At 39.5% G+C, this 25667-nt stretch overlaps 3 protein-coding genes across 3 annotated transcripts; all 3 read right to left on the bottom strand.

The window, feature by feature from the left end:
• Positions 1-357: 357 nt before the first annotated feature.
• LOC102715853 (protein unc-45 homolog A) lies at positions 358-2944 on the bottom strand. Its single transcript, XM_015836090.2, has 4 exons — positions 2650-2944; positions 1571-1759; positions 690-1247; positions 358-604 (listed from the first exon to the last, which is right to left on the bottom strand). Exons 1-3 carry the CDS (start codon positions 2836-2838, stop codon positions 861-863), a joined length of 765 nt encoding a protein of 254 aa, XP_015691576.2. The 5' UTR covers positions 2839-2944; the 3' UTR covers positions 358-604; positions 690-860.
• A 2445-nt stretch (positions 2945-5389) lies between these two features.
• LOC102716128 (probable LRR receptor-like serine/threonine-protein kinase At1g56130) lies at positions 5390-12907 on the bottom strand. The gene is made up of 24 exons (XM_006653705.3): positions 12741-12907; positions 12433-12619; positions 12232-12303; positions 11396-11467; positions 11220-11291; positions 10882-10953; positions 10698-10769; positions 10533-10604; positions 10292-10363; positions 10125-10196; positions 9978-10052; positions 9792-9863; positions 9626-9691; positions 9466-9531; positions 9308-9352; positions 9120-9184; positions 8630-9009; positions 8335-8533; positions 7302-7460; positions 7097-7215; positions 6622-6832; positions 6309-6540; positions 6053-6203; positions 5390-5917 (listed from the first exon to the last, which is right to left on the bottom strand). Exons 1-24 carry the CDS (start codon positions 12868-12870, stop codon positions 5528-5530), a joined length of 3123 nt encoding a protein of 1040 aa, XP_006653768.3. The 5' UTR covers positions 12871-12907; the 3' UTR covers positions 5390-5527.
• Positions 12908-16427: 3520 nt separating this feature from the next.
• LOC102716409 (probable LRR receptor-like serine/threonine-protein kinase At1g56140) lies at positions 16428-24499 on the bottom strand. Its single transcript, XM_006653706.3, has 24 exons — positions 24005-24499; positions 23241-23424; positions 23039-23110; positions 22586-22657; positions 22430-22501; positions 21996-22067; positions 21817-21888; positions 21659-21727; positions 21055-21126; positions 20895-20969; positions 20704-20778; positions 20507-20578; positions 20352-20417; positions 20195-20260; positions 19762-19806; positions 19596-19660; positions 19107-19486; positions 18822-19020; positions 18541-18705; positions 18340-18458; positions 17909-18119; positions 17578-17809; positions 17318-17468; positions 16428-17104 (listed from the first exon to the last, which is right to left on the bottom strand). Exons 1-24 carry the CDS (start codon positions 24111-24113, stop codon positions 16754-16756), a joined length of 3066 nt encoding a protein of 1021 aa, XP_006653769.1. The 5' UTR covers positions 24114-24499; the 3' UTR covers positions 16428-16753.
• Between the last annotated feature and the right edge of the window lie 1168 nt (positions 24500-25667).

Here is a 25667-nt window from a genome sequence, read left to right on the forward strand (position 1 = left end):
CATAAAGAGCATTGCCTCAATTTTTATCGTTTGTAATAGATAATCATTTTTTCTTTTTTTGATAGGTGACTTCTAACGCACATTAGATAATTCATTTTATTTGAAAGGATTACATATTATTTATTTTATTATGACTTGTTTTATTATTAAAATTACTCTATGCATGACTTACATTTCTATATATTTTTACAAAATTTCTAAATAGGAGGAATGGTCAAATACAGTAGCGACATCTAAAGGAATAGTCACTAGCTCATTTCACTACGGTTCAGTGTAACCGATCCTCAAACGATGTCCCATATGACAACACAACTATTGTTGACAGTTAAACGAAAGAGATTCATATACATGGAAGAATGGGACAACCCATTGTTGACAGTTAAACGAAAGAGATTCATATACATGGAAGAACGGGACAAGAATGAGCTAGGTAGGCGCCTTGGTGACAAAAAAAACACTTTAGATTTTTACTAAGATGGACACTGCACCAGAGTGTTAGTTCAATCCTAAGGATTTTCGTAGGACAGTTCACTACTGTAACCATTTCCCCATTTCCTTTGGCTCGGACTTGGGATTTATCATCTAAGGTTTCAAATCCTGAAACCTGCAAAGAGAATACAAAAATTTGTGAATAAACAAGTTAACTGCAACACGAACTCTAGTGTTAACTCTGATTTTGTGAAAATTACCTTAACTGTCCACAAGATGAGACTAATGAATTGTGTTACCGATGATGCTCCTCTGAGGTTCCCGGCTAAACATGAACCAACAGGCGTACACTTAGGATGAGCAAGAGACCTCAGTTAGTTGGATGCTTTCAAACCATTATCCACAGGTCATAATTTTGTTAGTAATCCTGTTTACTTCACTGACCGCACACCAACAGTTCTGACTTTGAACTTATACTGAGGAAGCTCTTCTTCATCATCATCCTCTTCACTTGAGTCATCCTCAACTTTATCCCATTTTGAGTAATCAAGTCCTGAATGCCCCTTTGGTTTTGCAATGGTCTCCCAACCCTGGGGTTTTGGCGGCAGACTGGGAGGCACCTCAACCTTTGGAGGTTCAGATGCAGGTCTCTTTTCAAGAATAGCTGCAGGTTTCTTTTCGAAAATCGGTTCTGTAGCAGGTTGATCAGATTTGGTGATGGAAATCTCGATCTTTCTATTTTCTCTTGGAGGCAGCTCTTCTTTATCTTCTTCAAGATATAAAGACTCCTCTTCGGACTCTGGAATGGGAGCTAATGCCTACAGAGGACAAAATAACACAGGCAAGAACGGGTTATCGCGATAAAATTTTGATAGTATGTAAACCAGCTGCTGAACAGCTATCGTTATTAGAGTCATTCGGAAAACATTTACAAATGGCAACTAGAAAAGTCCATAAACAGGTTTTGTACAAAGCATGACAGTAATGCTAATATACCACATTTTTTTATATTTGAATTATTTAAGGATAACTGTTTTAGGTATTTAGCTACATCAGATTAGATTGAAACAGGAGTATTACTGATGCAAGAGGCTAAAGAAAAGTGAAACAATTAGCAGAATAAAGATAACAGAAAACTTACTAGCTGTGTCTTCAGTCGTGCATGGAGGTTCCTATATACTTCAGATGACGGATTTATCTCAATCAGCCTGTTCACATCAAACAGAGCCGACTGGTAATCCTTCAGAGTGACAAGAGTCTGTGCGCGTAACATGAGAGCTCCAGCATGCTCCCTATCCAACTCAAGGACAGATGTGCACTCTTCTGCAGCCTATAAAATTACCACAAAGAAGGAACATTTTTTTTGGTAACACTGATGATAACATAGAAAAATAACAATAAATGATGTCAGATGTCTAACTTATTTCCAGAGAAAACACCCAAAACCCATTGCATTCCATCAGACGATCAACTACCCCACAAGTATTACAGATGAAGATCATAATTTTGTTCAATTAACTAATGCTGGTTTCTCAAGGGGGCATGATTTTGCCCATGTACATAGTTGATCGGTTTACTTACTTATCCTATGAAATTTTAGATGCTGCAATAATATTTTCACCATAGACATCACGCATTCTATAGATTATACAAACCTAGCCTACCAGGCTTATCAGAATGAAGCTTTGTGAAGCACTTGAGGGATCATCCAAATACTCATTAGCGTAATCATTCTAAATCGGTTTTGTGCCAGATCAGTTTGAACTGCTTCTATTTGTGGTGAAGGAAACACCAAGTCACCAATCAATGCATTAGATCATCAATCAAAGCATTAGGCCGAGTAACCTATCGAATTCAAATAGCGTCAGGACAGTATACGTAGATTGGAGAGTGTCCTACAACACTAAAATTAACCGGATTTTAGCTAAATCTACACACCACAGTGGTAAACAAGCCACGATTGACAAGAGTTCGTGTTGGCTAATAGCCGTATCTCCTCCTCCGACAGAACATACGCCTGAATCTGCTTCCCCTCCCCCGAAAACCAGAGTTTGCACAAGCAAACGCAGCATAGACCGCCCTGGAAAACCACAGAAATGACACCTCGAGGCGGCTAAGGAGGAGGGCACGAATCTACCGCAAGTCAAAGTAACCCAAACAACGCAGAAAAAAAATCTAATCCGAAGGAGAGGAAGAGAGGAGCCACGGAGGAGGCGAGACCTGGTGGAAGTCGTGGAGCTTGAGGTAGCAGGCGGCGCGGTTGCTGTGCAGGGCGATGCGCTGCGCGGTGCCCCGCGCCGCCGCCAGCGCCGCGGTGTACAGCTCCAGCGCCTCCCGGTGGCGGCCTCCCCGGTAGAGCTCGTGCGCCTGCTCCACCGCCGCCGCCGCCGCCGCCGCCGCCCCCGCCATCGCCGCCGGCGCGGGATCCTTGTGGGGGAAGAGAAGAAGAGGAGGAGGAATCGCGAATTTGGGGGGAGATTACGAGGAGGATTGGGATGGAATTACGGAATGAGGAGCTAGCGGTGGGGAGATTTGAATGTGGACGGATGGATTCCCGATTGGATTTGGATGGAGAGCGGGCGGGTTGTCGGGTTGCTGCCCGCGACGAATGCGCCGCCTCCGAGGTTTTATTGCCCCTCTCGTTTGCGGGAAAATTATCAAAACACTACCTCACTCTCCAGAACAGAACAATGATATTAGTAAACAAGAATCCTAACAAGAACCCTTCAAAATATCATTAGTAAATAAGATAGTTATGTCAAAACACCAAAATTTATAAAACAGGTATTAAAAGTGATCATTCTACCCCTAAGTCTTGTATTAGCCGTATATTATTCCAGAAATTAATAAAAATTATAAAAAATATTTATTTTTAATAAATAGTCATAGAAAATATGAATAATTGTTTTTCCGCGCAAAAAAATGCCATGAAGTCTTCAAAAAGCCATATATTATTCCAGAAGTTAAATTTTTACACCAAAAAAATAATTATTCATATTTTATACGATTATTTATTCAAAAATAACTACTTTTTATATTTTTTTTATTAATTTCTAGAATAATATACGGCTAATACAAGGCTTAGGGGTAGAATGATTACTTTTAATGTCTGTTTTTTGAATTTTGGCGTTTTGGCATGACTTGGTGTTTTGGAGGGTTCTTGTTTAGTAATGACGTTCTGGAGAGTGTTGACTTTACGGGGTGGTGTTTTGACAATTTTCTCCTAGTTTACCGCTGCCTCCGTCGCGTAAACATTTTTGATGTCTGTGTCTGACGTTTCGATCGATCGTTAGTCTTATTTAAAAGATTTATAAAAAAATTTAAAAATTAATTGTTTATAGAGTACTATTTATATTTTAGTAAACATAAAATTATTAATCATAAAAATATTCTAAATAAGATGAAGAGTTAAATATTATATCTAAAAACTAAAAAATAAACTTAATATGACATGAAGGCAGTACTCCTCTCGTGAATTTTGAATTTACCGGTTTGCCCCCTCTCTAAACCTCCGCATATCGTCACAAGCTACTCAAGTGCTCATCCGTTCCAGTGATTATTTTTTCCACTGATTCATATGATTTCAAATTTCAATCATTCCAATAATTCTAGAATCAATATGCCTAGAATGAGAATTGAGTATATTCAAAATTTAAAAACTAAAAGTTGAAATAACTATCAGTAAATCTTTTGATATCTTATCACTGTATGCTAAACAACCCATCTATGATGAACAACCAAGATTTATTTAGAAATGAAGTATTAGTAATTTCATGCATGGATGACGTGAGTATAAAAGCAATTTTACTGCTCCAGTGGAAATAAGGCCGAATATGGCGTTCACGGTGCTTCCCTTGGTTTTCACAAAATCTGATCGAAACTTTATATATAAAAAAACGACTTTACGTAAAAACCGAGCGTCGCTATCTCACCAAACCAACACCAAAATAGTACCTCTCCCCGGACAACCGCAACCAGTAGCTTAGAGCAGCTATAACCCAACTATAAGTATATTTTAAAGAAAGAAAAGAAGAGAGAAGAGATATGAATTATAAATTTATAGTCAGCTACAGCACGAGCTCCAAAACACACCGTGAGTATGATAGATGGGACATGATATTATATGTTTTGTAGATAACTATTGTATGAATTGACTATTAGATTAACTATAGATGAATTAAAGCATCCCCAATAACTCATCCATCAAATCTTCTATCCTAAAAATAGAGGATGAAGAGTAAAAGTTAAAGTTCCAACAGAACATTTATATCATCATCTATTTTTGGATGTCATCCATATTAGTATGTCATATATAAATGATCTGCTAGAGTACAAATGGATATGAAGGATAAAAATGTTTTAGATGATTATCCAAATGAAGATATGGATGACCAAATTTAGATGAGCTGTTGGGAATGCTCTTAGAGCCGGTAGTTGCCTATTGAACTTGCTCTTAGCTAACAGTATCAGTTCTGTCCTCGTTCTGCTGGTATAGTGGTATATATTAACAAAAACAATACTCTCTCCGTCCGTCTAAAAATGTCCAGATTTATACTCTCACATCCTTATATTTCACATACTTATATTATAGGAGGGAGGTAGTATTTAAATTAAAATACACAAAAAGCCATCAAAAGTCCTGCATGGCGTGTCCTGCGACTGGAGAAGAAAGGAAAGCAAAAGAACAAAGGAAAGCAGTCACGGTCACGTAAGCAACCGGCATGGGAAAGGTCAACCCAAGAACACGGCTCGATCAATTTCCAGCGAGGAAGCGATGCCAAACACCTGTTACACCATGTGATGCCCTGCGTGATGCACGCGCAGGCCAGAACTCAGATTCCTTGCAACATCCGCTCAGCTTAAGTAGGCGATTGTTTGACCGGTATATTTATAAATAGAAAATAATTTGTTAATAAAACTTTTATATACATATTTTTAGCGATATAAAAATATTGGCTGAAAAATAAACTGTGATAAAACATCTATTAACTTTAATTTTTTTCGTTGAAAATTTAAATTTTGGCTTTCGGATGAGCCGAAATGCCGATCCATCCACGTGTGAGAGTCACTTCTCGCCCTGTGCTTGTCATGCCATCTGTCACCTGCCCTCGTCGATGATGGAGGTGAACAACGGTGGCGGCGTCAGCGGGCTGCCTCCCCCTGCACCCTGGCTACTCGCCTGAGCCTCACCGGAGGACGGCTCCGTCGACGCCGAGCCGACCTGGCTGCTGCCGGTGGTGTGGTGGCAGCAGCTCCCGACCTTGATCTGCCACTCCGTGATGTAGCTCGGCTTCGTGGCGTCTTCGGCTATGCCGGCGTCTCCGGTGAGCATGGAGACCACCTTCGACATCGACGGCCGTCTGTGAGGGGAGCCCTGGGTGCAGAGGAGCGACACGCGGATGACTCTCATCACCTCTTCGCCGTTGAATTCGGAGAGCTTTGGGTCCACGAAGTCGAGTGGACGCCCGTTTTCGTACAGTTCCCAGACCTGAAAACATTAAGAATTTTCAGTTACGAGGTTACAGCGTATCGGCATTTCATGTCTTGCAGTATATAGAGGAGTTTGAACTCATTAATTCAAGCATTCTATGGATAATGGAGTGTTAGCATGATCTGCAGTTACCCTTTCAAAAATGTAGGTTCTGTCTTCCTCAAGTGTATTCTGGTAGTTTGGTTCACCAGCAACTGTCTCCAACGCGACCACACCGAATGCAAAGACGTCAACCTTCTCAGTCATATGGCCTCTCATGGCATACTCAGGTGCAAGATAACCACTGGGCAAAGTGAAATAAACCAATCTCAGTTTAGAAGGAAAATATATCCAACGATGAACACGGTAACATAGAACAGTGAGGTGAATCAGGTGGCAGATCACTTACAATGTGCCGGCAACTTTTGTGCTGACGTGGGTTTTCTTGTTATCATAAAGCTTGGCAAGCCCAAAATCCGAGATCTTAGGGTTGAGATCAGCATCTAGCAGGATATTACTAGCCTTTATGTCCCTGTGCACAATGCGGACGCTAGACTCCTCATGAAGATAAGCTATACCTCTTGCTATGCCTAAGCATATCCCAAACCTTGTTGGCCAATCTAGGTTCAAGCTTCCCTTTCCTAAAGATGAAGATTGGTGCTTTACAATTTTGAAATTGTAAAGTAAAATTCCAAGTGATTTAAAAACAAATAAAGTTATACCAAACAGCACTTGATCAAGGCTTCCATTCTCCAGATACTCGTACACTAACAGTGGAGCATTGCTCTCTAGGCAGCAGCCATACAATGCCACGAGGTTACGGTGCTGGACTCGAGATATAGTTTCTATCTCTGTGGCAAATTGCTTTTTCCCCTGATTAGATGATTGACAGAGCTGCTTCACTGCCACCATTCTTCCATCACTTAACTTACCCTGTAAGAAAATTGCACTTCTCAATTATGAATTACGAAAACATTTCATAACTTACGTAGCTAAACAAGTCTTGGTAATGAATCCACTTGAAAAGGATCAGTTTACAGTAAAGGTCATATCTCTTGAGTCATTACTTTCCTGTGTACTACTATTTAATTTTTTTTTGCCTGGTTAGATTACTATTTAAATATCAGGAACTAGCTTTTCTGTATTACCAAATTCAAGCATGGCATACAATTCCAGAAATATACTATACAAACAAACCTTGTGAACTAATCCATATCCTCCTTCACCAAGTAGGTTACTTGAACTAAAATTTTCTGTAGCTGATCTTAGCTCACTATAACTGAACACATTTGGTTTACCAACTATGTTGTACAGCTCTGCAGATTAAGTCATAACAAAACTTGTTAGAATAAGTTCCACACACCGTCAAAGCACACAACGTGATACTTGTTATATGAAATACCTTCTAACTCTGATAATAGCTTTCTCCTTTTCTGCCTCCATATAAAGAGTCCAGCAAGGGAAACCAATGCACAAACTGCAACACCAACTACAACTCCAATGATCACAGAAGTTCTACTCCTGTTCTTGTCAGCAGGGCTACGCACCGTAGGGATAAAATCTGGGAAAAGCTAACAAAATCAGAGCATGTAAATGTTCAATAAAACTTAATTGACATAAGATATATACGATTGTAAAATATTAATCATGGGTGTTTTCATATTTATATTCATTTGAAATCTCATTAGGGATATTTACATGTTGGCCTTGTAGCCATACAGACTAGTAATATGCATGTGCATTTGCAATGGTCCCATATGACTAAGGCCGTGTTCGCCCATGCTGAGTTAGATATCTAACTCCCTCTTTTTCACGTGCATGTTTCCCGAACCGCTAAACGGTGTATTTTTTGCGAAAATTTTCTATAGGAAAGTTGTTTTAAAAAATCATATTAATCTATTTTATATTTTTTAATAATTAATAATTAATTAATCATATAATAATCTATTACTACGTTTTCCACGCCAGATAACTAACCCATCTCCCCCTCCAAACAAACGCAGCCTAAGAATGGGCTGGAATGTGGATCTAACATACTGTTTTTCTTAACCAAAGGTTTTTTTTTTCTGGGCAAATTTTGTGCGGAAGGACGCACAGCACACAAGGGAAGGGAGGACGAACAACTCCGCTTTTAAGTAGTATAGAAACTTGGCTCATTCACTTATAATTGTGTGTTCAGTTCAGTTACTACTTTAAAACATAATGGAAGTCTAGCAACAAAGTTTCCTGTTCTGGTTATGGTTATGGAAGCTAAATATCTCATTGGTGAAAGTTTAAAAACTATCAAAAACATGCATGACTCAGTGATGTTTTTCTTTTTTCTGACCGGAAGTGGTATACTCAGTGTAAGCTGCCTTCAAAATGGCATTGTGGACAGTTGGTATAACAAGCAATGTACAACCCAAAAAAAAGAAAAAACGAGTTCAGATCAGTACTTGGAGTAGCACTCAAAGCTGATATTGCAGGCCCATAGTAGCCTTGTGAAGGAATGCAGCAAGTACCCTTGCCAGCCCAGAAGAGATGAATCTCAAGGAAATTTTTTGTCACAGGGACAACATACTGCTTCTTAACAACAGTGAAAGATTTCCCTCCTGCGGCCTTTTTTATGTCAAAGTTCTGCTCCTTGCGCTCCCCCTATACAAAAGTGCAAACATCAAGAGAAGAGTCTTGACAAAGAGCATATGAGCTAAAAGCATCAAATACTAGCAAAGTTGAAAGTTTGTAGACCACCTGAACATAGATATCGAAGATCCTCCGACCTCTGCTTCTCCAAGACTGCATGTCAGGGAAGTCAACCTCGGCAAATTGAAGTGTTACTGTGTAGTTTCCATTCTCGAGACCAATGCCATAGTATCTCAAAGATGACGGTGACATCCTTGCCGTTTGGAAAAGTCCAGAATCTAGTGTATTATCGAACTGACGTGAACTGTAGATTATATAACTTCCATTGGGTGGATCCATGAATCGTCCAGTCGTGCTAACACCCCATGTAGGTGCGCCAGCCACATAGTATGAAGCAGCACCAAGATTTGCATTATCAGCCTGATACATCGCATTATCTGAGCCTGATATGGTTCTACTACCACCACAGTCCACCGCGAAGGAGGCAGCTGCAGGTAAATTATCAAACCAATAGTCTTAGTAATCTGCAACTATAAGTTATACTTTTCAATACTCTGGAGTAGGCACATGCACAATGTTGCAGAAGATGAAGGCTTACACTTTGGAGAACCGAGGAAACAGAGGGTATTCCGCTGAAGACAATTCAATCCCCATGGCAAAGCACTACAGATAGAATATGCCGCTATTTTACATTCTAATTAAAAATTACAAGCTGAGATGAATATATAGTTTTACTTAAGGATCTTATGGTCCTGTAAAAAAACAAATGTAACAACTGGCAAGCACCTGATATCAGAGCCATTGATCACAAAGTTATTTGCCACCACATTCCTAAAATAAATGCACAACAGATATCACTTTTAAATTGAATTTTGATGTCTTTGTATATTCAATCAGTAAAAAGGTGCATGATGTATATAGAAGTTTCAAGCCATAAAACATACAGTTGCAAATCTTTCTGGGTAGCCCAAGAGGGAAAGTTTCCTGAGAGGTAGTTGTATGAAAAATCTCTGAAAAAGACATAGGATGCTTTAGAAATTAGATCGATACATATTTCGATAATTGAGACAAAAATGGGAACATAGACAGAGCATATGAACATACAAATTGGTAAGCAGAGGGCTTTTCGTGGCTGGCAGACTTCCTGAAAGGCTATTATTCCCAAGAAATCTGACTCAAACACGTTTTGGAATAATATATTTGCAAGTGTCAGCACAAAGCAAAAAAAGAAAAATATTGTTCCAAAAATAAGGTCACATATAACACTTACAGAAAAGAAAGAAAAGGAAGATTCAAGATTGACTGAGGAATTTGACCTGTGATATTGTTGAAACTCAAATCCCTGCAAAAATGAAAAAGAATATTAGACAATGAAACATCATATTTGTACTTGAAATTATATTGTTGTAAGAAGTTACTACTTGTATGTGATTTTATGATAGGTGAAAATTCTTACAGTAGATTTAAACTTCCAAATTTGGAGAAGTCCACCGATGAAAGTGAATCAGAAATCTTGCTGTTTCTCAGGACTCTGCAAGTCAAAAGTTAAATACTTAAGATCTTAAACTGTCAATGGAAGCAAAGTGGTGAGCATGTGACATACAGATCACCCAAAGATGTCATATTTCCAATGAACGCCAGTGAAGAGCTTCCATTTACTATATCGCCTATTCTTCTGTTACATTGAGACAACCAATGCCTTCATCACTGTCATGTGTTTATGTTTGCAATGAGAACACAGTCAATATCATTGAAACACCAGGAACTTACAAGCTTTTCAACTTGACAAGATTATAAAAGCTTCTAGGAATAGGACCTTGAAAAGAGTTCCCTTGGAGCCTCCTAAAAAAGATATATGTTTGGTCATAAATAAGTAAAACGAACTATTCTAGCTCTTTGTGAGAAATAAATTGCATTTCACATAAACATTTAACGAAGCCAAACGTGTGTAAAGAGAACAGTTAGAAGAAGAAAAGGTGAAATATTGGTAATCAGCCAAAAACAGTCTTACAGTTGGGTTAGGTTGGTCAAGCTCCCAAGATAATCAGGTATTTTCCCCGTGAAATTATTGTCTGATGCCCACCTGAATGCACAATGACAAGAGTGTCCATCCATTATTATTGGTCGAAACCTTGCTAGAAATAACAAATCCACAATCACTGTTTCAAAAAATTACAAGGTGGACAAGTTCGCAAGCTGTGATAAAGTCGCTGGTAGAGGACCACTGAAGTCATTACTATCGATGTACCTACAAATCAGACATGGAACTTTACATTCAAGCAGATGATTATCACCTCTCAACAACAAAAAACTGATGATAAAATAAAATAAACATAAACATGATCAAATAGATAGCTTACAGTTGTTGAAGCTTTGTCAATTTACCCAGCTCATCAGGGAGTGATCCGTTAAAGTTATTTGAGCCTAATGCCCTGAAAGTATAAGATAAACTAGGTTGGCTCCAGTACAATGTTCATAAGGAAGTGCTGCTGATTTCTTTTCAAAGATCTAAATGCTGGCTAATATTTTATGAGAAAGGCACTCTGTTGTGTCAGGTTCCCTCTTCCACAATATAGTTTCTAAATTTTCATGACCGGGAAGACACATGAAAAATAAAAAAAATGATTGCTATATTTGCCAAATGTACACTATATTAAAAAAAAATACTGCTTATCGGAACAGCAAGATTGGAGCTTACAGCGATACAAGATTAGTAAGATTGCCGAGCTCCTTGGGGATAGGTCCTGACAAGGCATTGATGCCCACAGTACTTGTGATTTTGAAAGAAAAAGAATGTAAGGTTGGCGGTTAAAATAATACTTGAAAATTGAAATGTAAAGACTAAATAATCATTCATTGAGCTGTAACTCTCACATGTACTTCAGAGAAGTCAGTTCTCCAATGAACGCTGGCAATGGCCCGGTGAAGTAGTTCTTTCTGAAGTCCCTGAAATCACAATACCAGATACCAACGTCGTCAGTCACATCTTATACATCCTAAACTTTGGTTCTCACAAGGTGTTCACCAACTAACCTAGCTACTGTTAACGAGTGTTCATCCCCCCAACTAGAACTCGATGCCGACCTAAACTGATGAATCGGGCACAAAAATTTGGGGAATGCGAGAATGTGGCCATCGAAGATTCGCAGCGGTGAAACCAACTATCGCAAGGACGATCACTACCTAAGCTGCCCCTGCTAACATCCCCAAACCGGCTTGGATTGGGAATACGATCGAACACCATCACCTCCGCGATCTCAACGCCTGACGTCGCAGCAAGCCACTGCCACCGAGGAGGCATAGGGCTCGAACTCCGAGATCCAGCAACGGGGAGCACCGGGACGCGCCCGTCGACGGCGGCCGGCCACCTCTCCGGCATTTCCGGCGGTGGGCGGCGTGGAACGGTGGAACCGTGGAAGAAGCGGAATGCGTGGGAGTGCGGAGAGAGCTGGCAAATGGGCTTTATATGGGCCGGAATAAAGCCCGGGTAATTCTGGGCCGACACAGGCTGGCCCAATAGAAGATATTTACATCACTTAAAAAAAATCCCTAACACATATCTGCTCTGTTTTATTATTCAAAAGAAAACAATATAAATATCTTTTAAAAATCCATCGTGATCTTCTTGAAGAAAAAATTGGTTGGATGAACAAGACCACATTATGCTCGAACTGAAAATTTGCTCAGCTGAAATAATTTTGCAGGCTTACAGCTTGACGAGGTGAGTGAGGTTCCTGAGCTCTTCTGGGATCGGGCCGACCACATCCAGCGTGTTGATCTTCCTGCTTCCATCAATCAATCAAACAAACAAACAAATATCCGGGAAATTAAAATTCACGCCAGAACAAAAAAAAAAGAGAGAGGAGAAGAAAAAAAAAATCATATAAAGTTTCATAGTTTCAATTTCATACAGTCTAGTGATGTGGCAGAGCGTGTTGTTGAGGTGGGAGCAGTCGCACTTGATGGCCGGGTTGAAGGCCGGGTTGTCGTCCAGCGGCGTGTCGTCCGTCGCCGCGCCGCTGCACGGCTCGCCGCTGACGTTCCACGACGCCGGCGCGCTCAGCCCCAGCCTCGCCATCATCGCGCCCAGCGCCGCCGCTGCACGCACGCCGGCGAGCTCATCGATCAGCGCCTCTCGGTAGCCATCGATCGCGCGCCAATCGATTCATCAAACAAGCTAATTAATTAAGCACGATCTTGCGTGCGTAACTTGTACTACCTTCGGTCGGATCAGTCTGCGGTGGCGGCTGCTGCTGAGCCTGAGCACCTGCTCTTTCAGAAGAAGAACACAGAAGCAGCAGCAGAACGCAGCCATGGACGAAGCGAAGGTAGCTCAACCTAGGATCCATCTCTCTCTCTCTCTTCTTGGAGTACTTTCTCTGAAGAATGTGATGGATGATCAGAGGTTCAGAGTGCCTGGCTGACAGAGAGATTGGACAGGTATTAGCAAGTAGGTAGATGGATACAAGCATGCAATCATGCATGCTGTTTCATAATAACTTTATTAATTTCTATGTCTAAAGTTTGATCATTCGTCTTATTTGAAAAATTTGTACTACTCGAACGTTCAAAGTTTGACGGACATGGTAACTAACATGTCGGCTCGGTAATGGTAGGACCCATATATCAATGAGTCAACATTCGTGATAGCAGTACGTCAGACGATTTGCATTGACAGTAGTATGATATACACCAAATGGCTTGGGTTGGAGTAGGAGCCAAGGAAGGACAAGATTGTGCCCGAGGAATCCACAAGCCCAGTAGACTTGTACGTCCATCGTCTAGATGCAAACCCAATTAAAGTCTCAGGATTTCAATTTGATGTGTCAATGGTTCAGATATGGACACACTTAACTAAGATAATAGCTGAAGAGAGGCAAATCCATATGTCCAGGTATATTTGGTGAACTGTTCTCTCTCTCACACACATTTCTTTCCCAGGATGATGGGAAAATCTACATTATTGTGCTAGCTTTTTACTACATAATACGGTTACAATGTATTTAATTGTGTAAATTACTAATGAGATTGTTTCATTGATACGAGGGTAAATTCCTTGTATACCCCTAAAAACTCACTCAATCCCTTATATGCCCCTGAAATTTACCCTCCCTTCTATACTCCTGAAATAATCAACTTAATCCTTTACATGCCCTTACCTTTATATTTTTCTTTATTTCACTATTAAGTTTGTGACAAATATCTTTAATGTCCTTGATGTTTTAGGTTTCTATAAGCTTAAAAAATAATTGAAAATTTTGTTTGAGTGCATTTTATGTAACTAATGAGACTAAATAATTAGTGTGGAAAATTTTGACATAAATTTTAAACATAAAACAATATAATAAATTAACTTTCTATTTGAAATTCAATAGGACAATAGATTTTTTTATCGGGTGCACTCTTAAAAATATCGTGAGCATAGGTAATCCTATCTTGGTATAAACACTCCTCATTTTTGTCTTTTAAAAAATAAAATAAATACATATTTTTTATTTTATTACCTAAAAATAAATTTTATCATAAATATGTATCGTACAATAGGTACTAATAGTATCATGCGATAAAATTTTACATTTTTAATAATGTAATTCATAAATTTCTATTTCATCCAAAGGGTAAAATGGTCAATTTTATATAAATTAGACGATCAACTGACGGGAGAGACATTGAAAGAATCAAAATCAAATTTTAGAGGTATACAAGGAAGCCAGCAAAATTCAAGAGCATAAAAGGGATTAGCTAAAATGATACGGTATACAAGATATTATCCAATGATGTGGTTGGTGACGTTAGTGTCCTTTCGGCTGTACTATTTGAGTGTGCTATAACTTGGACTTCAACGTCATGTGGCTTGTTTGTTCGTTTTTTGTTTTTTCGGCGAATAGTTAGCTCCAAGAATCAAGACAGAGAAAGCAACGCCATTAGCCACAAATATCAAACTTAAAAATCAAACCATGCCAATGAGACACTTTGTTATTTTATATTGTTTTTTATTCAAAAAGGTCTTCTAGCTACCAAAAAAATAAAAATAAAACGCTGCAACTTGTCAAATTATTAATTGCCAGTTGGGAATATTTAATTCGCTACATTAGTGGAAAGTTGTAATAGAAAAGAAGCAGTTTAGTTTTATCAAAGTCGATGCAGACATCTGTCCTAATATCCAGCGCCCAAATGCCGTGAACGAGTTGAAAAGTCGTCACTATCAGCGGTTGCATTTTTATCACATTTCACATATGCCAAGACGCTTGTTCATGCATATGATTATAGAGTTATTTCATTATACTTTATTTTTAACATTTGCTTTTAGCTTAAAAGTTTTACCTATAACTTACTTTTAACCATTCTGTTTTGCTTAGGTCTAATTTCAAGTTTTCAATCACACAACAAGGCTGCATGGCTCTAAGGTGAAACATTTTTTTAACACAGTACAACGCAGACGCTTACAATGCAGCACGCTCTCTCCTAAGAACGCACACACACAAACCCCTTTATAAACAGCACGCTAAATTCCTTATGCGTGCTGAATATCCAGCGCCCAAATGCCATGAACGAGTTGAAAAGTCATCACTACCAGCAGTTGCATTTTTATCACATTTCACATATGCCAAGACGCTTGTTCATGCATATGATTATAGAGTTATTTCGTTATACTTTATTTTAACATTTGCTTTTAGCTTAAAAGTTTTACCTATAAATTACTTTTAACCATTCTGTTTTGCTTAGGTCTAATTTCAAGTTTTCAATCACACAACAAGGCTGCATGGCTCTAAGGTGAAACATTTTTTTAACACAGTATAACGCAGACGCTTACAATGCAGCACGCTCTCTCCTAAGAACGCACGCACACAAACCCCTTTATAAACAGCACACTAAATTCCTTATGCGTGCTGAATATCCAGCACCCAAATGCCATGAACGAGTTGAAAAGTCATCACTACCAGCAGTTGCATTTTTATCACATTTCACATATGCCAAGACGCTTGTTCATGCATATGATTATAGAGTTTTTTCATTATACTTTATTTTTAACATTTGCTTTTAGCTTAAAAGTTTTACCTATAAATTACTTTTAACCATTCTGTTTTGCTTAGATCTAATTTCAAGTTTTCAATCAAACAACGAGGCTGCATGGCACTAAGGTGAAATATTTTTTTGAACACAGTACAATGCAAACGCTTACAATGCAGCACGCTCTCTTCTAAGAACGCACGCATACAAACCCCTTTATAAATATCTCCGAAGACTGGCCATATCCTTTTTCAAATGCAGAAATATTTTTTCAGGACAACTTATATGTATGATAAAAAGGATGAAAAACAGTGATTCGGTTCAATGACAGACGTCAGCAGCTTTGAATCACTGATGCTTACGTGTTGGGATTTATCTCTAACCAATGGGTGAAGTGTCCATGGGAGAAAATCAAACATCTGGACCACATGCGTTATGACTCACGAATCCTGCTCAGAGTCGACGAGCTTAAGGTTGGTGAGTAGGTACTGACCGTATCAAGGATCTCAGCAAATATCCATTTTATCTATTCACTGTATATATATATATCTTATTGGATGTATACTTTCGTATAAGTTTACTGTAAATGATATCAAAATTTCAAAACTATTCCCTCCGTCCTAAAATAAACCAATTTTTCACTTTTTCCCTTCAATTTTTAACTATTCGTCTTATTCAAATTTTTTTTGCGATTGATATTTTTGTTTTTATTAGATAATAAATCATAAATAGTACTTTATGTGTGACTAATTTTTTTTAATTTTCTGAAAATTTTTTAAATAAGACAGATGGTCAAACGTTGGACACAGAAATCAGAGAATTCGTTTTTTTTTTAACAGAGGGAGTAAATCGGACAACAGGACGGACGTTGTCCCTTGGCATGTAAAAATTTCAGGATCAAACTTAGGATAACTCAGAAGGGAAAAAAATTCCCAATATTATTCACATCCAAACCAGGCAAAGCACAACAGATATTTGATCAAAATATACACAAACGTATACTGTACAGGTTTGAATCAAACCGAATACACACAAAAAAAAAATGCAGCCAGCAAACTGTAAAAAAAAAAAAAAAAGACGACGACGACCTGCACTGCAAAACTGACAGTCTCGACACCGTTTGCACTTTGCAACGAGCCACCGAGTATATTCACAAGGCGAGATTACCACCTGTGATTCGATGAAAAGATGATTCCGATCATGCACCGGCGAGAGACCAGATCACCGGCCTTCCTGGATGATGGAGTTCAGGAACGGCGACGAGTGCTGCTGCGAGGTCGGCCCCGGCAAAACCGAGCCCGATGGCCCGCCGACGGCGCTGTTGGCGAAGCTGGTGTTGCCGCCCTTGATCTGCCACTCCGTGATGTAGCTCGGCTTCGTCAGCACGTCGGCCACCTCGGTGTCGCCGGTGAGCATCGACACGACCCTCGACATGGGCGGCCGCTGGTGAGGTGAGCCCTGGGTGCAGAGGAGGGCGACGTGGATGGCCCGGAGCACCTCCGACCTGTTGAACTCTGACAGCCTTGGGTCTACGATGCCCAGAGGGTTGTCGTTCTCATACAGCTCCCAGGCCTGAATGTGTTGATAATTTGAGATGGTAAGTATTCTCATGGGGGCATAACCGAATTTTTTTGCAGGTTTTTTAGAAAATCAGATTATGTACGTGTGTTTCCTATTAGCAATCTTTACTAGAAAGTTTCAGAGTATATGCTGCCAATAACACAATGACCAGGTTATAATATCATTTCTTGGGTTAGGTGTTCATAAGTGAGGTACTGTGCTTACCCATTCAAAAATATAAATTTTGTCTTCTTCAAGCGTATCATCATAGTTTGGCCGTCCGGCTAAAGTCTCCAATAAGACCACCCCAAATGCAAAGACGTCAACTTTCTCGGTCATATGACCTCTCATGGCATACTCGGGTGCAAGATAACCGCTGGACAAAGGACAGCCAAAAAATACAATAAGCTCAAGTAGTTTGTGAAGATGAAGTTGGGAAATACGGAATGTACTCTTTTTGTGAATAAAAGATGGAATTTACTTACAATGTACCAGCAACTTTCGTGCTGACATGCGTCTTCTTGTCATCATAAAGTTTGGCTAGCCCGAAATCTGAGATCTTTGGATTGAGATTGGCATCAAGCAATACATTGCTGGCCTTAATGTCCCTGTGCACAACACGGATGCTAGACTCCTCATGAAGATAAGCCAGACCTCTTGCGATGCCCAAGCATATCTCGAACCGTGCTGGCCAGTTGATGTTTAAATTATCAGTCCCTGCAAATGAAGGGTTAAGATTTTAGGTTATACCGTTATAGACTATAATAAACCTGAATTATAAAAATCCCAGTTGCATCAAAATGAAATAGCATGTACCAAAGAGTGCTTTATCAAGGCTTCCATTTTCCATGTACTCATAAACCAGAAGTGGATTGTTGCCTTCAAGGCAGCAACCGTACAACTTCACGAGATTACGGTGTTGAACTCGGGATATAGTTTCTATTTCTGTTGCAAATTGCTTTTTTCCTTGATGAGATGTTTGAGATAACTGCTTCACTGCCACTACCCTTCCATCAGTTAACTTACCCTGCAAGGTGGCATCACCAAAGTTTCAGGTATTGCAATACCAAGCAACTTTTGTAATGGATACATTGGCATATATGTATTTCAGGTTTGTTAACATGCATCATTTATATGCAAAAAATAGGTTTTTTAATGCAACTTTTGTGATGGATACATTGGCATATATATTTTGTTGGTAAAAATTCGTAACAAGTTCGCAGACATAAATATACAGATGAACTAACCTTATAAACTGCACCATATCCTCCTTCACCAAGACGGTTACTGGAACTAAAATTTTCAGTTGCGGACCTTAGTTCACCATAACTGAAAACATTAGGTCTTCCAACAATACTGTATAGCTCTGCAAATATAAAAAGGTACATCAATTTATTAACTTCTTGTTTGCCTGGTAGGGTACATTGTAAGCTTTGTGTGCCATGTACCTTGTTGCTCCAATGATAGCTTTCTCCTTTTCTGTCTCCACATAAAGATTCCAACAAGTGCTACCAAACCTAAGACTGTCACACCAACTATAACTCCAACAATTACACCTGATTTACTAGTACTCTTGTTTTGCTGTGCCGCAGTACCCACGGTAGGGGCGAAATCTGAAGAAGTCCACTTGTGAGAATAAAAACGTAATCTGACAGCGAAGGCAACAATTGACCCTAGAAAATACATTTTATCCATATTGGAAACATGATTTGTAGTTTAAGGGGAGTACCAGGGGTTATACTCAGAGCCGAGATAGTGGGCCCATAGTATCCTTGAGTAGGAATGCAGCAAGTTCCCTTGCCAGCCCAGAAGAGATGAATCTCAATGAAGTTTTTTGTCACAGGAACTTTGTACGGTTTCCTAACTACGGTGTAAGATTTATCGCCTGCTGTCTTCCTGATGTCAAAGTTCTTCTCCTTAAGTTCACCCTGCAAAAAATACATGACAAGAAAATTTTGACTTGATTGTAAGCTAAATAAAAAAAGTATAGTTTAAAAGATAGACAAGAACAAACCTGGACATATATATCAAAAACCCTTCTCCCTAGACTCTTCCAAGACTGTGTGTCTTCGATCCCAAACTCTGCAAACTGAAGATTGACTGTATAGTTTCCATTCTCAAGTCCAATACCATAGTATCTTAAAGATGATGCTGACATCCTTGAAGTTTGGAACAATTCTGAATCTAGGGTGTTCTGAAACTGACGTGAGCTGTAGATTATGTAACTCCCATTTGGTGCATCCATGAATTTTCCAACATTGCTAACACCCCATGTTAGTGATCCTGTAACATAATATGATGCAGCTCCAAGGCTAACATCATCAGTTTGATACCTCAAATTATCTGAGCCTGATATGAGTCTACTGCTACCACTGTTCACAGCAAAGGAGGATGCTGCAAACAAGTTAGATCAATTAGTAATTTAGTAGTAGTATTCACTATGTAAATCTGTGATTGTCTCAACTAAGCACATTCATAGTATTGCAAAGGGTTAAAGACTCACACTGTGGAGAACCAAGAAAACATGGCGTATTTCTTTGGAGGCATGCTAGCCCTGAAGGTAACACACTGCAGATGCAAAACATCAACATTTTGAATCCAAATAGAAGATGAGAGGACCTAGTAGCTATGCTTGAGTTTTTGAGGAGCAATTAGAAATATGAACACACCTGTTATTGGATGTATCGATCACGAAATTGTTTGCCACCAAATTCCTAAGTAGAATGAACATATTAAAATTAATGATTCACAAACTGCATACTTCCATAGCAAGCTTGTTTGGTCTAGATTGGGAAAAAAAAACTTAAGCTTTAAAAAAGTATTCTTTTCTGTGGTAAGCTGTAAGGTTAAGTATGACTTCCATGAAGAATCTGAATCATAAATGTTGGATCCAAAATTTTATTAAGATTTATAAGCTAGATACATCAAATGCAGCTTTCAGATTTACCAAATCCGTTAGCTCAACACATTTTTATTCTATACACATAAATGCAGGACAACAAACCAAACAAAGGTCAAATATGCCTGCATTCATTAGGGAATGAAATATGCCATTATTTTGGCTGGATCTAGTCAATGCTCGCTTCAGAAGATGGTACTTACAATTGTAAATTTTTCTCACTTGCCCAAGGAGGAAAAATTCCTGCAAGTTGGTTATAAGAAAAATCTCTGCAAACAAGAAAAGTTAAATAATCATTATAAATAAATCGAACACCTCTTCATTATGTTGTTTAAACAAACTTGGATCATATGAATATACAAAGTTGTAAGCAAAGGTCCTTTTGAGCTTGGTAGGCTTCCTGAAAGACTATTATTCCCAAGAAATCTGGTCAGGAAAAACTTGCAAACATTAGCAAGACACATAAACAGGTATTTGGCCAAGAAATAAGCTTTTGAAGTCAAGATAATCCATACAATGAGTTCAGCGAATTCAGACCCAACAGGGTTGCTGGTATTTGACCAGTGATATTGTTAAAACTCAAATCCCTGTAATAGTAAAAAATGAAGATGGCAAAGAGGTCATCATACATTGTATGGTCCATAGAAATACATTTAAAATATCTTTCACAAAGGCACTTGGTGGCAATTTATTTTAGAAATGAAAAGCTTACAGTAAGTTTAAACTTGCAAACTTTGAGAAGTCTATTGATGCAAGATTATCAGATATCCTACAATTCCTCAAAATCCTGAAAAGAAATATGTTACATCTTATAAGATCTAACAACTTGAATTGAATTACATAAATATTCTGAGCAGTAGTGTGACTGTAAGGTTAAGTCGATTAAAAGTTAGTTATGCGTACAGGCTGCTCAATGATGTCATGTTACCAATGAATGCTAGTGAAGTGGAGCTTCCATTTTCAATATCGCCGATTCGCCTGCACCATATAAACCAATTATTCAATTTCCCCCTTCTACATTCTTTGTAGAATACCATAGTTATTGGCAGCATTAGGCACTTACAAGATTGATAATTGGGCAAGATTAGAAAGAGTAGCAGGAAGTGGACCTTGAAAAGAATTCCCTTGAAACCGCCTGCAGATTCATCGCTGTAATTAGTCATTCAAATCATTTTTTTACTGATACATTAAACTAGAAGTGATAAAAGGAAGATGTCAACTCTTTTATTAAAAGAAAGAAAAAAGAGGAAACCGAACTCCTGAAGCTAAAGTACAACTCCTTTCATAGTGAATACATAAATATTGTAAAAGATATTCAAAGCTGAATAATGGGTTTCAAAATTGGAAACTGTCTCATCATTATTGACAGAAGAAAGATGCATTGTTTATCAATGCTCAACAATCATCTGAACTTAATAAGAGAAAAATAATCTCTCTTTCACAAATCACACTGAGCCAAGTAGCTTTATAATGCATCTCATGTCCACACCTACAGTTTTCCTTGATTTAAAACCTGACTTGAAGATAGTTATTGAAAACTGTACCCATATGACCATATTATTTTGAAATTTGAAACAATATGAAAACGCAATATCCCTATTGAATAAATAATTATCTGTTACAAAAATTATTACTGCATGATTTAGCAGAGGCTATAGGAATCTTACAGGTCTGTCAAATTCCAGCTCCCGATATAATCGGGTATTTGTCCAGTAAAATCATTATCTGATGCCCACCTGAACAGATAAGAGGATATATGTAAGGAACAATGTTTAATGGCATGGAAGATTAATGTCAACAATAACACATCCTTTAGTAGTCCTACAATGTTTGCATTCTTGTAAGCTTGGAAAATGATGATGGTAGTGGACCACTTAAGCCAGCACTGTCAATGTACCTACAATTGAAAGATAAAAATTGCAGCAAACACTGAGCTCAGTAGTCCAAGAAACAGAATGGATTGGTAGACCCCCACCAAAAAAGGAGTCCCATATAGAAACGTACAATTCCTGAAGTTTGTCCAGGTTCCCCAGCTCCGAAGGAAGGGAGCCATTAAATCTGTTTGAGCCTAAACCCCTGAAAATTCAACCCACACATAAAAAATTGTCAATTGCAATTTATTTTACAGGAAGCACAACCACTATCGTCACAGTTGCCCTTCCAATTGAGTTTAAATCCAACTATCCAAATCTTAGTAGTGACCAAGAATAACACAAAAAATGAAGATGTCATTTCTGCATTCATCAAAATTTAATCTTGAGGATGTTGCCATATGTTCAGTTTAAAGGGTGCTTCATCTCATGATTTTGTACAGTTGATTAATTCAAGGTGCGAGTGCAAAACATAAATAGATCTATTATTTCTCACAGTTAAAAGTTTGGTAAAGTTTTTTTTTTTTGAAAAAATAGGGTCACGAAATCATGGAATATAGTTCTTACAGTGATACAAGATTCGTAAGGTTCCCAAGCTCCTTTGGAATAGGTCCAGATAGTGAATTGATGCGAAATGTCCTTTTGCAATCAAGAGAGAAGAGGTGAGATCCAATTTAAAGCAAAGCATATAGTAAAATGATGTTTGTGAGTTCTAAATCTCACATGTTCTGCATATTAGTCAACTCCCCAATGAATGATGGCAAAGACCCCGTTAATATATTTTGTCCTAAATTCCTGAAATAAGATCAGATAAGATATCAGCAACACTAATTTCATGGAATGTTAGAAATATATTTAATTCTATTTTATTCATTCTATAACTAAAATTAGGGCGTAGTTGGACTGTTGTAAAAGGTTTTTTTTTAAAGAAGTAAATAATAGCTTAGGAGTATTAAGAAATAGTAACCACTGTACAGATAATGAAACATGACTGCTAAAGAAGTACTGTGCATTATCTAAAAAAAGGCACTGTGATGTCAATAGAAACAATGGAAGGTGATGGCAAATGGCAGACATACAATCCCATCTATTAATCAACCATATAGTATGCTTCAAATGCAGTAGTTTGGATCATAGACCATCCAACATAAGGAGGTTAAGAGAGTTCATTCATACAGATAGGTCAAACGCGTGAGGTTCCGCAGCTCTTGTGGTATCTGGCCAGACACATCTAAGCCAAATATTTTCCTGCATCAGCAAGCATCCCAATTAGCTCGTGCCCTTTTCCAGCCTCCACGTTATCACCGTATTATCAGATTCTCAGGCAGGCAATTCGTCGAACACCTCGCGCGCGCGCGTGGATTAGGTGGACACTTACAGCTTGGTGACGCGGCAGATGGTGTTGTTCTGGAAGGTGCAGTCGCACGTGATGGCCGGGTTGAAGCTGGTGTCCTCGATGGGGGTGCCGTCCTTCGCCGCGCCGGTGCAGGGGTCGCCGCTGATGTTCCATGACGACGCCGCCTGCTGCTCGAGCTTCGCGAACACCGCGTTCAGCGCGGCCGCTGCAGCAAAAAATAAAAAATAAAAACACAACTCCGTCAAGTATGCTAACATCATCACCGTCCGATCCGCCAGGGCGAGGCGATCGGACGGCCAGGAACCGGTCAATGCGCTGACTTTCCGTAGCTCAGCTAAAGCCAGCGCAACTCGCCGCTCGCCGCCGGAAGCGAACGAGACACAACGAAGGCCAACAGCCAAACAGTAAAAAAAGGCACCAAATTGATCGCCATGACGCCATGTGAACCAACCGCAAGCTTTTGGAAGGAGATGGAGTAGTAGGTAGTGCTGCAGCAAAGATAGTTTCTTGGGACAGATTGGGATTTCGGTGGAGTTGACTAGAACAGTACTCTCAAGAACAGTTCATCATGCTCCTTGCGATTTTGAAAACGACACGGATTTTTTCGCAGGCAAGCATCGATTTAAGCTCAACAACTAATTGTTCATCCCGACAGCAAAAACTACAGCCACAAGAACCCCCCAAAGAACACATCGTTCGTTCTTGGCCGAATTTCAGAGCGATTCCCCACTTCCATCAGGACGAAAATCTGGAGAGGAAAAGGGAATCGAGGCAGGCAGGCTTACCTTCAGTGGGATCAGTCCTCGTCCTCGCGGCCTGCTGAGCCTGGACAGCCGCTGCAGCAGCGAGCAGCAGGAGAAGGGCGCCATGGAGGAGCTGGCTCACCTTCTTCATCTTCCTCCTCCTCGAGAGGCGAGCCCTGCCCTCTCCTCTCTACTCCCCTTCTGGGAGAGGGAGATGCGGATTAATTAGATACTAATACAAGATAAACTCAGTCTTTGCGAAAAGAAGCCTCCTCCTGCAGATATAAACACCACCAATAGCAATTCTGCATGGAAATGTGCAAATTTTGAGTGACCGAATTGTGCTGTGCTACTAGTCAAATGGCCACGCTGCTTCTGTCAACTGCATAGATATACAAAATAATAAAAATGAACAACTCGGTACAGAAACAGCGGCAACCGATTGACCATCAGGCCTCGACCCCTGTTGGTATCACGGTCTTCGATACATTTCGATCAAATTTTGACCAAACTTACTCATTAACATTTGAATTTCTGAAAAAGCATATTTGAAATTTCAACCAAAAAAAATGATTTTGAGGCTTTCGAGCCACGTCGAAACGTGGGAAAACTGCGAGAAACGTAGGCATCCGGGGGTGGGGTTCGATCGAGGCTAAACTGAAACATGTGCGCGGGGTTGTTGCAGCGTTTAATCTTTTTCTAATCCTTTTTTTTAAAATTTAATCCACATGCGGGTTGAAGAGGAGGGTGAACGGGGAAAGAGTCTTGGCGCGCGCGTGCGTGTGCTCGTATGGTCATCGGCCTCATCCTTCCTCGTGGGGCCATGGGTAAGTAGCTTTTGACGCTTTTGATTGCTGGATAGGAATCGGAAATGGTCTTTTTAGCTTGTGGTCGACAGGTTCTGTAGCGAGAAAGATCCCATCTCCACGACGACGATGGCATTTGGATGAGAGAGGCCGGACAGAAAAAGCCCGATGTCGTACTGCTGGTTCGTCGGCTGGCCCACCTCGTCATGTCCTGTCCTTCTCAGGGATTCCCAACACGCCGGTTACCGGTAGAGAATGATGATAGGTTATGAATGAGAACCGAGCATTTTCTTGGGTGTCTAGCTGCGCGGGTGTAGGAGCAGTTCATGCGAGTTTGATTTTTAGATAGTAACTCGCGTCTTATCTGAGGACGCGTGCGTATCTAAAATACTAAGTATGTGATAGTGACGCGCACGCGTGTGTATGCGTATATTATGGTGTGAGTGTGTTGTGTGCGCGTCTGCGTCTTGTATAAAAAAAGATAGTAATAGGTTATGAACGGTGAGATTAGAAAATAAAAATGAATGGATGGTTAGGATGAAATAACATCGGAAGAATAGACCGTTGAGATGGAAAAGTATTTGTCTAACCCATTTGCCAAACAAGACGGATAAAAATAACACCTTGGTAATCGTATTAAATTCACACACATCTAGAAAACGATTTAAATTTGATTTTCTTTTATTTGGCACGGTAACCGTCGATGGTAAAGGAAGCCCTGCTCTCGTAGGAGGAGATCGCGGTCATTTAAGACTCCAAATGGAATGAATTTGTGTAGCGGTTTGTGGATTTAGGGGCAGACGGGCCACGGGTTGTCGCCGCAAAACGTCCTATGTTATTGCTACTCCTACAGACAATGAGACAAACAACATTATGGCTCATCTTCTCGTCTCTTCTCC

This window comes from Oryza brachyantha, chromosome 4 (assembly GCF_000231095.2).
Source record: "Oryza brachyantha chromosome 4, ObraRS2, whole genome shotgun sequence".
Taxonomy (NCBI): domain Eukaryota; kingdom Viridiplantae; phylum Streptophyta; class Magnoliopsida; order Poales; family Poaceae; genus Oryza; species Oryza brachyantha.

What these genes read in the sequence shown, in the direction of transcription:
- LOC102715853 (XM_015836090.2), bottom strand. Translation starts at nt 2,838, where the DNA reads ATGGCGGGGGCGGCGGCGGCGGCGGCGGCGGCGGTGGAGCAGGCGCAC. An exon ending in AGCTCCACGACTTCCACCAG is followed by an intron (nt 1,760 to 2,649) that starts GTCTCGCCTCCT and finishes GTAATTTTATAG; the next exon opens with GCTGCAGAAGAGTGCACATC. An exon ending in CACGACTGAAGACACAGCTA is followed by an intron (nt 1,248 to 1,570) that starts GTAAGTTTTCTG and finishes TGTCCTCTGTAG; the next exon opens with GCATTAGCTCCCATTCCAGA.
- LOC102716128 (XM_006653705.3), bottom strand. Translation starts at nt 12,870, where the DNA reads ATGGATCCTAGGTTGAGCTACCTTCGCTTCGTCCATGGCTGCGTTCTG. An exon ending in AGCTTTGAGTGCTACTCCAA is followed by an intron (nt 7,461 to 8,334) that starts GTACTGATCTGA and finishes AGCTTTTCCCAG; the next exon opens with ATTTTATCCCTACGGTGCGT. An exon ending in CCTTGATCAAGTGCTGTTTG is followed by an intron (nt 6,541 to 6,621) that starts GTATAACTTTAT and finishes CTTCATCTTTAG; the next exon opens with GAAAGGGAAGCTTGAACCTA.
- LOC102716409 (XM_006653706.3), bottom strand. Translation starts at nt 24,113, where the DNA reads ATGAAGAAGGTGAGCCAGCTCCTCCATGGCGCCCTTCTCCTGCTGCTC. An exon ending in AGCTGGAATTTGACAGACCT is followed by an intron (nt 21,127 to 21,658) that starts GTAAGATTCCTA and finishes ATGAATCTGCAG; the next exon opens with GCGGTTTCAAGGGAATTCTT. An exon ending in GCTATCATTGGAGCAACAAG is followed by an intron (nt 18,459 to 18,540) that starts GTACATGGCACA and finishes TTATATTTGCAG; the next exon opens with AGCTATACAGTATTGTTGGA.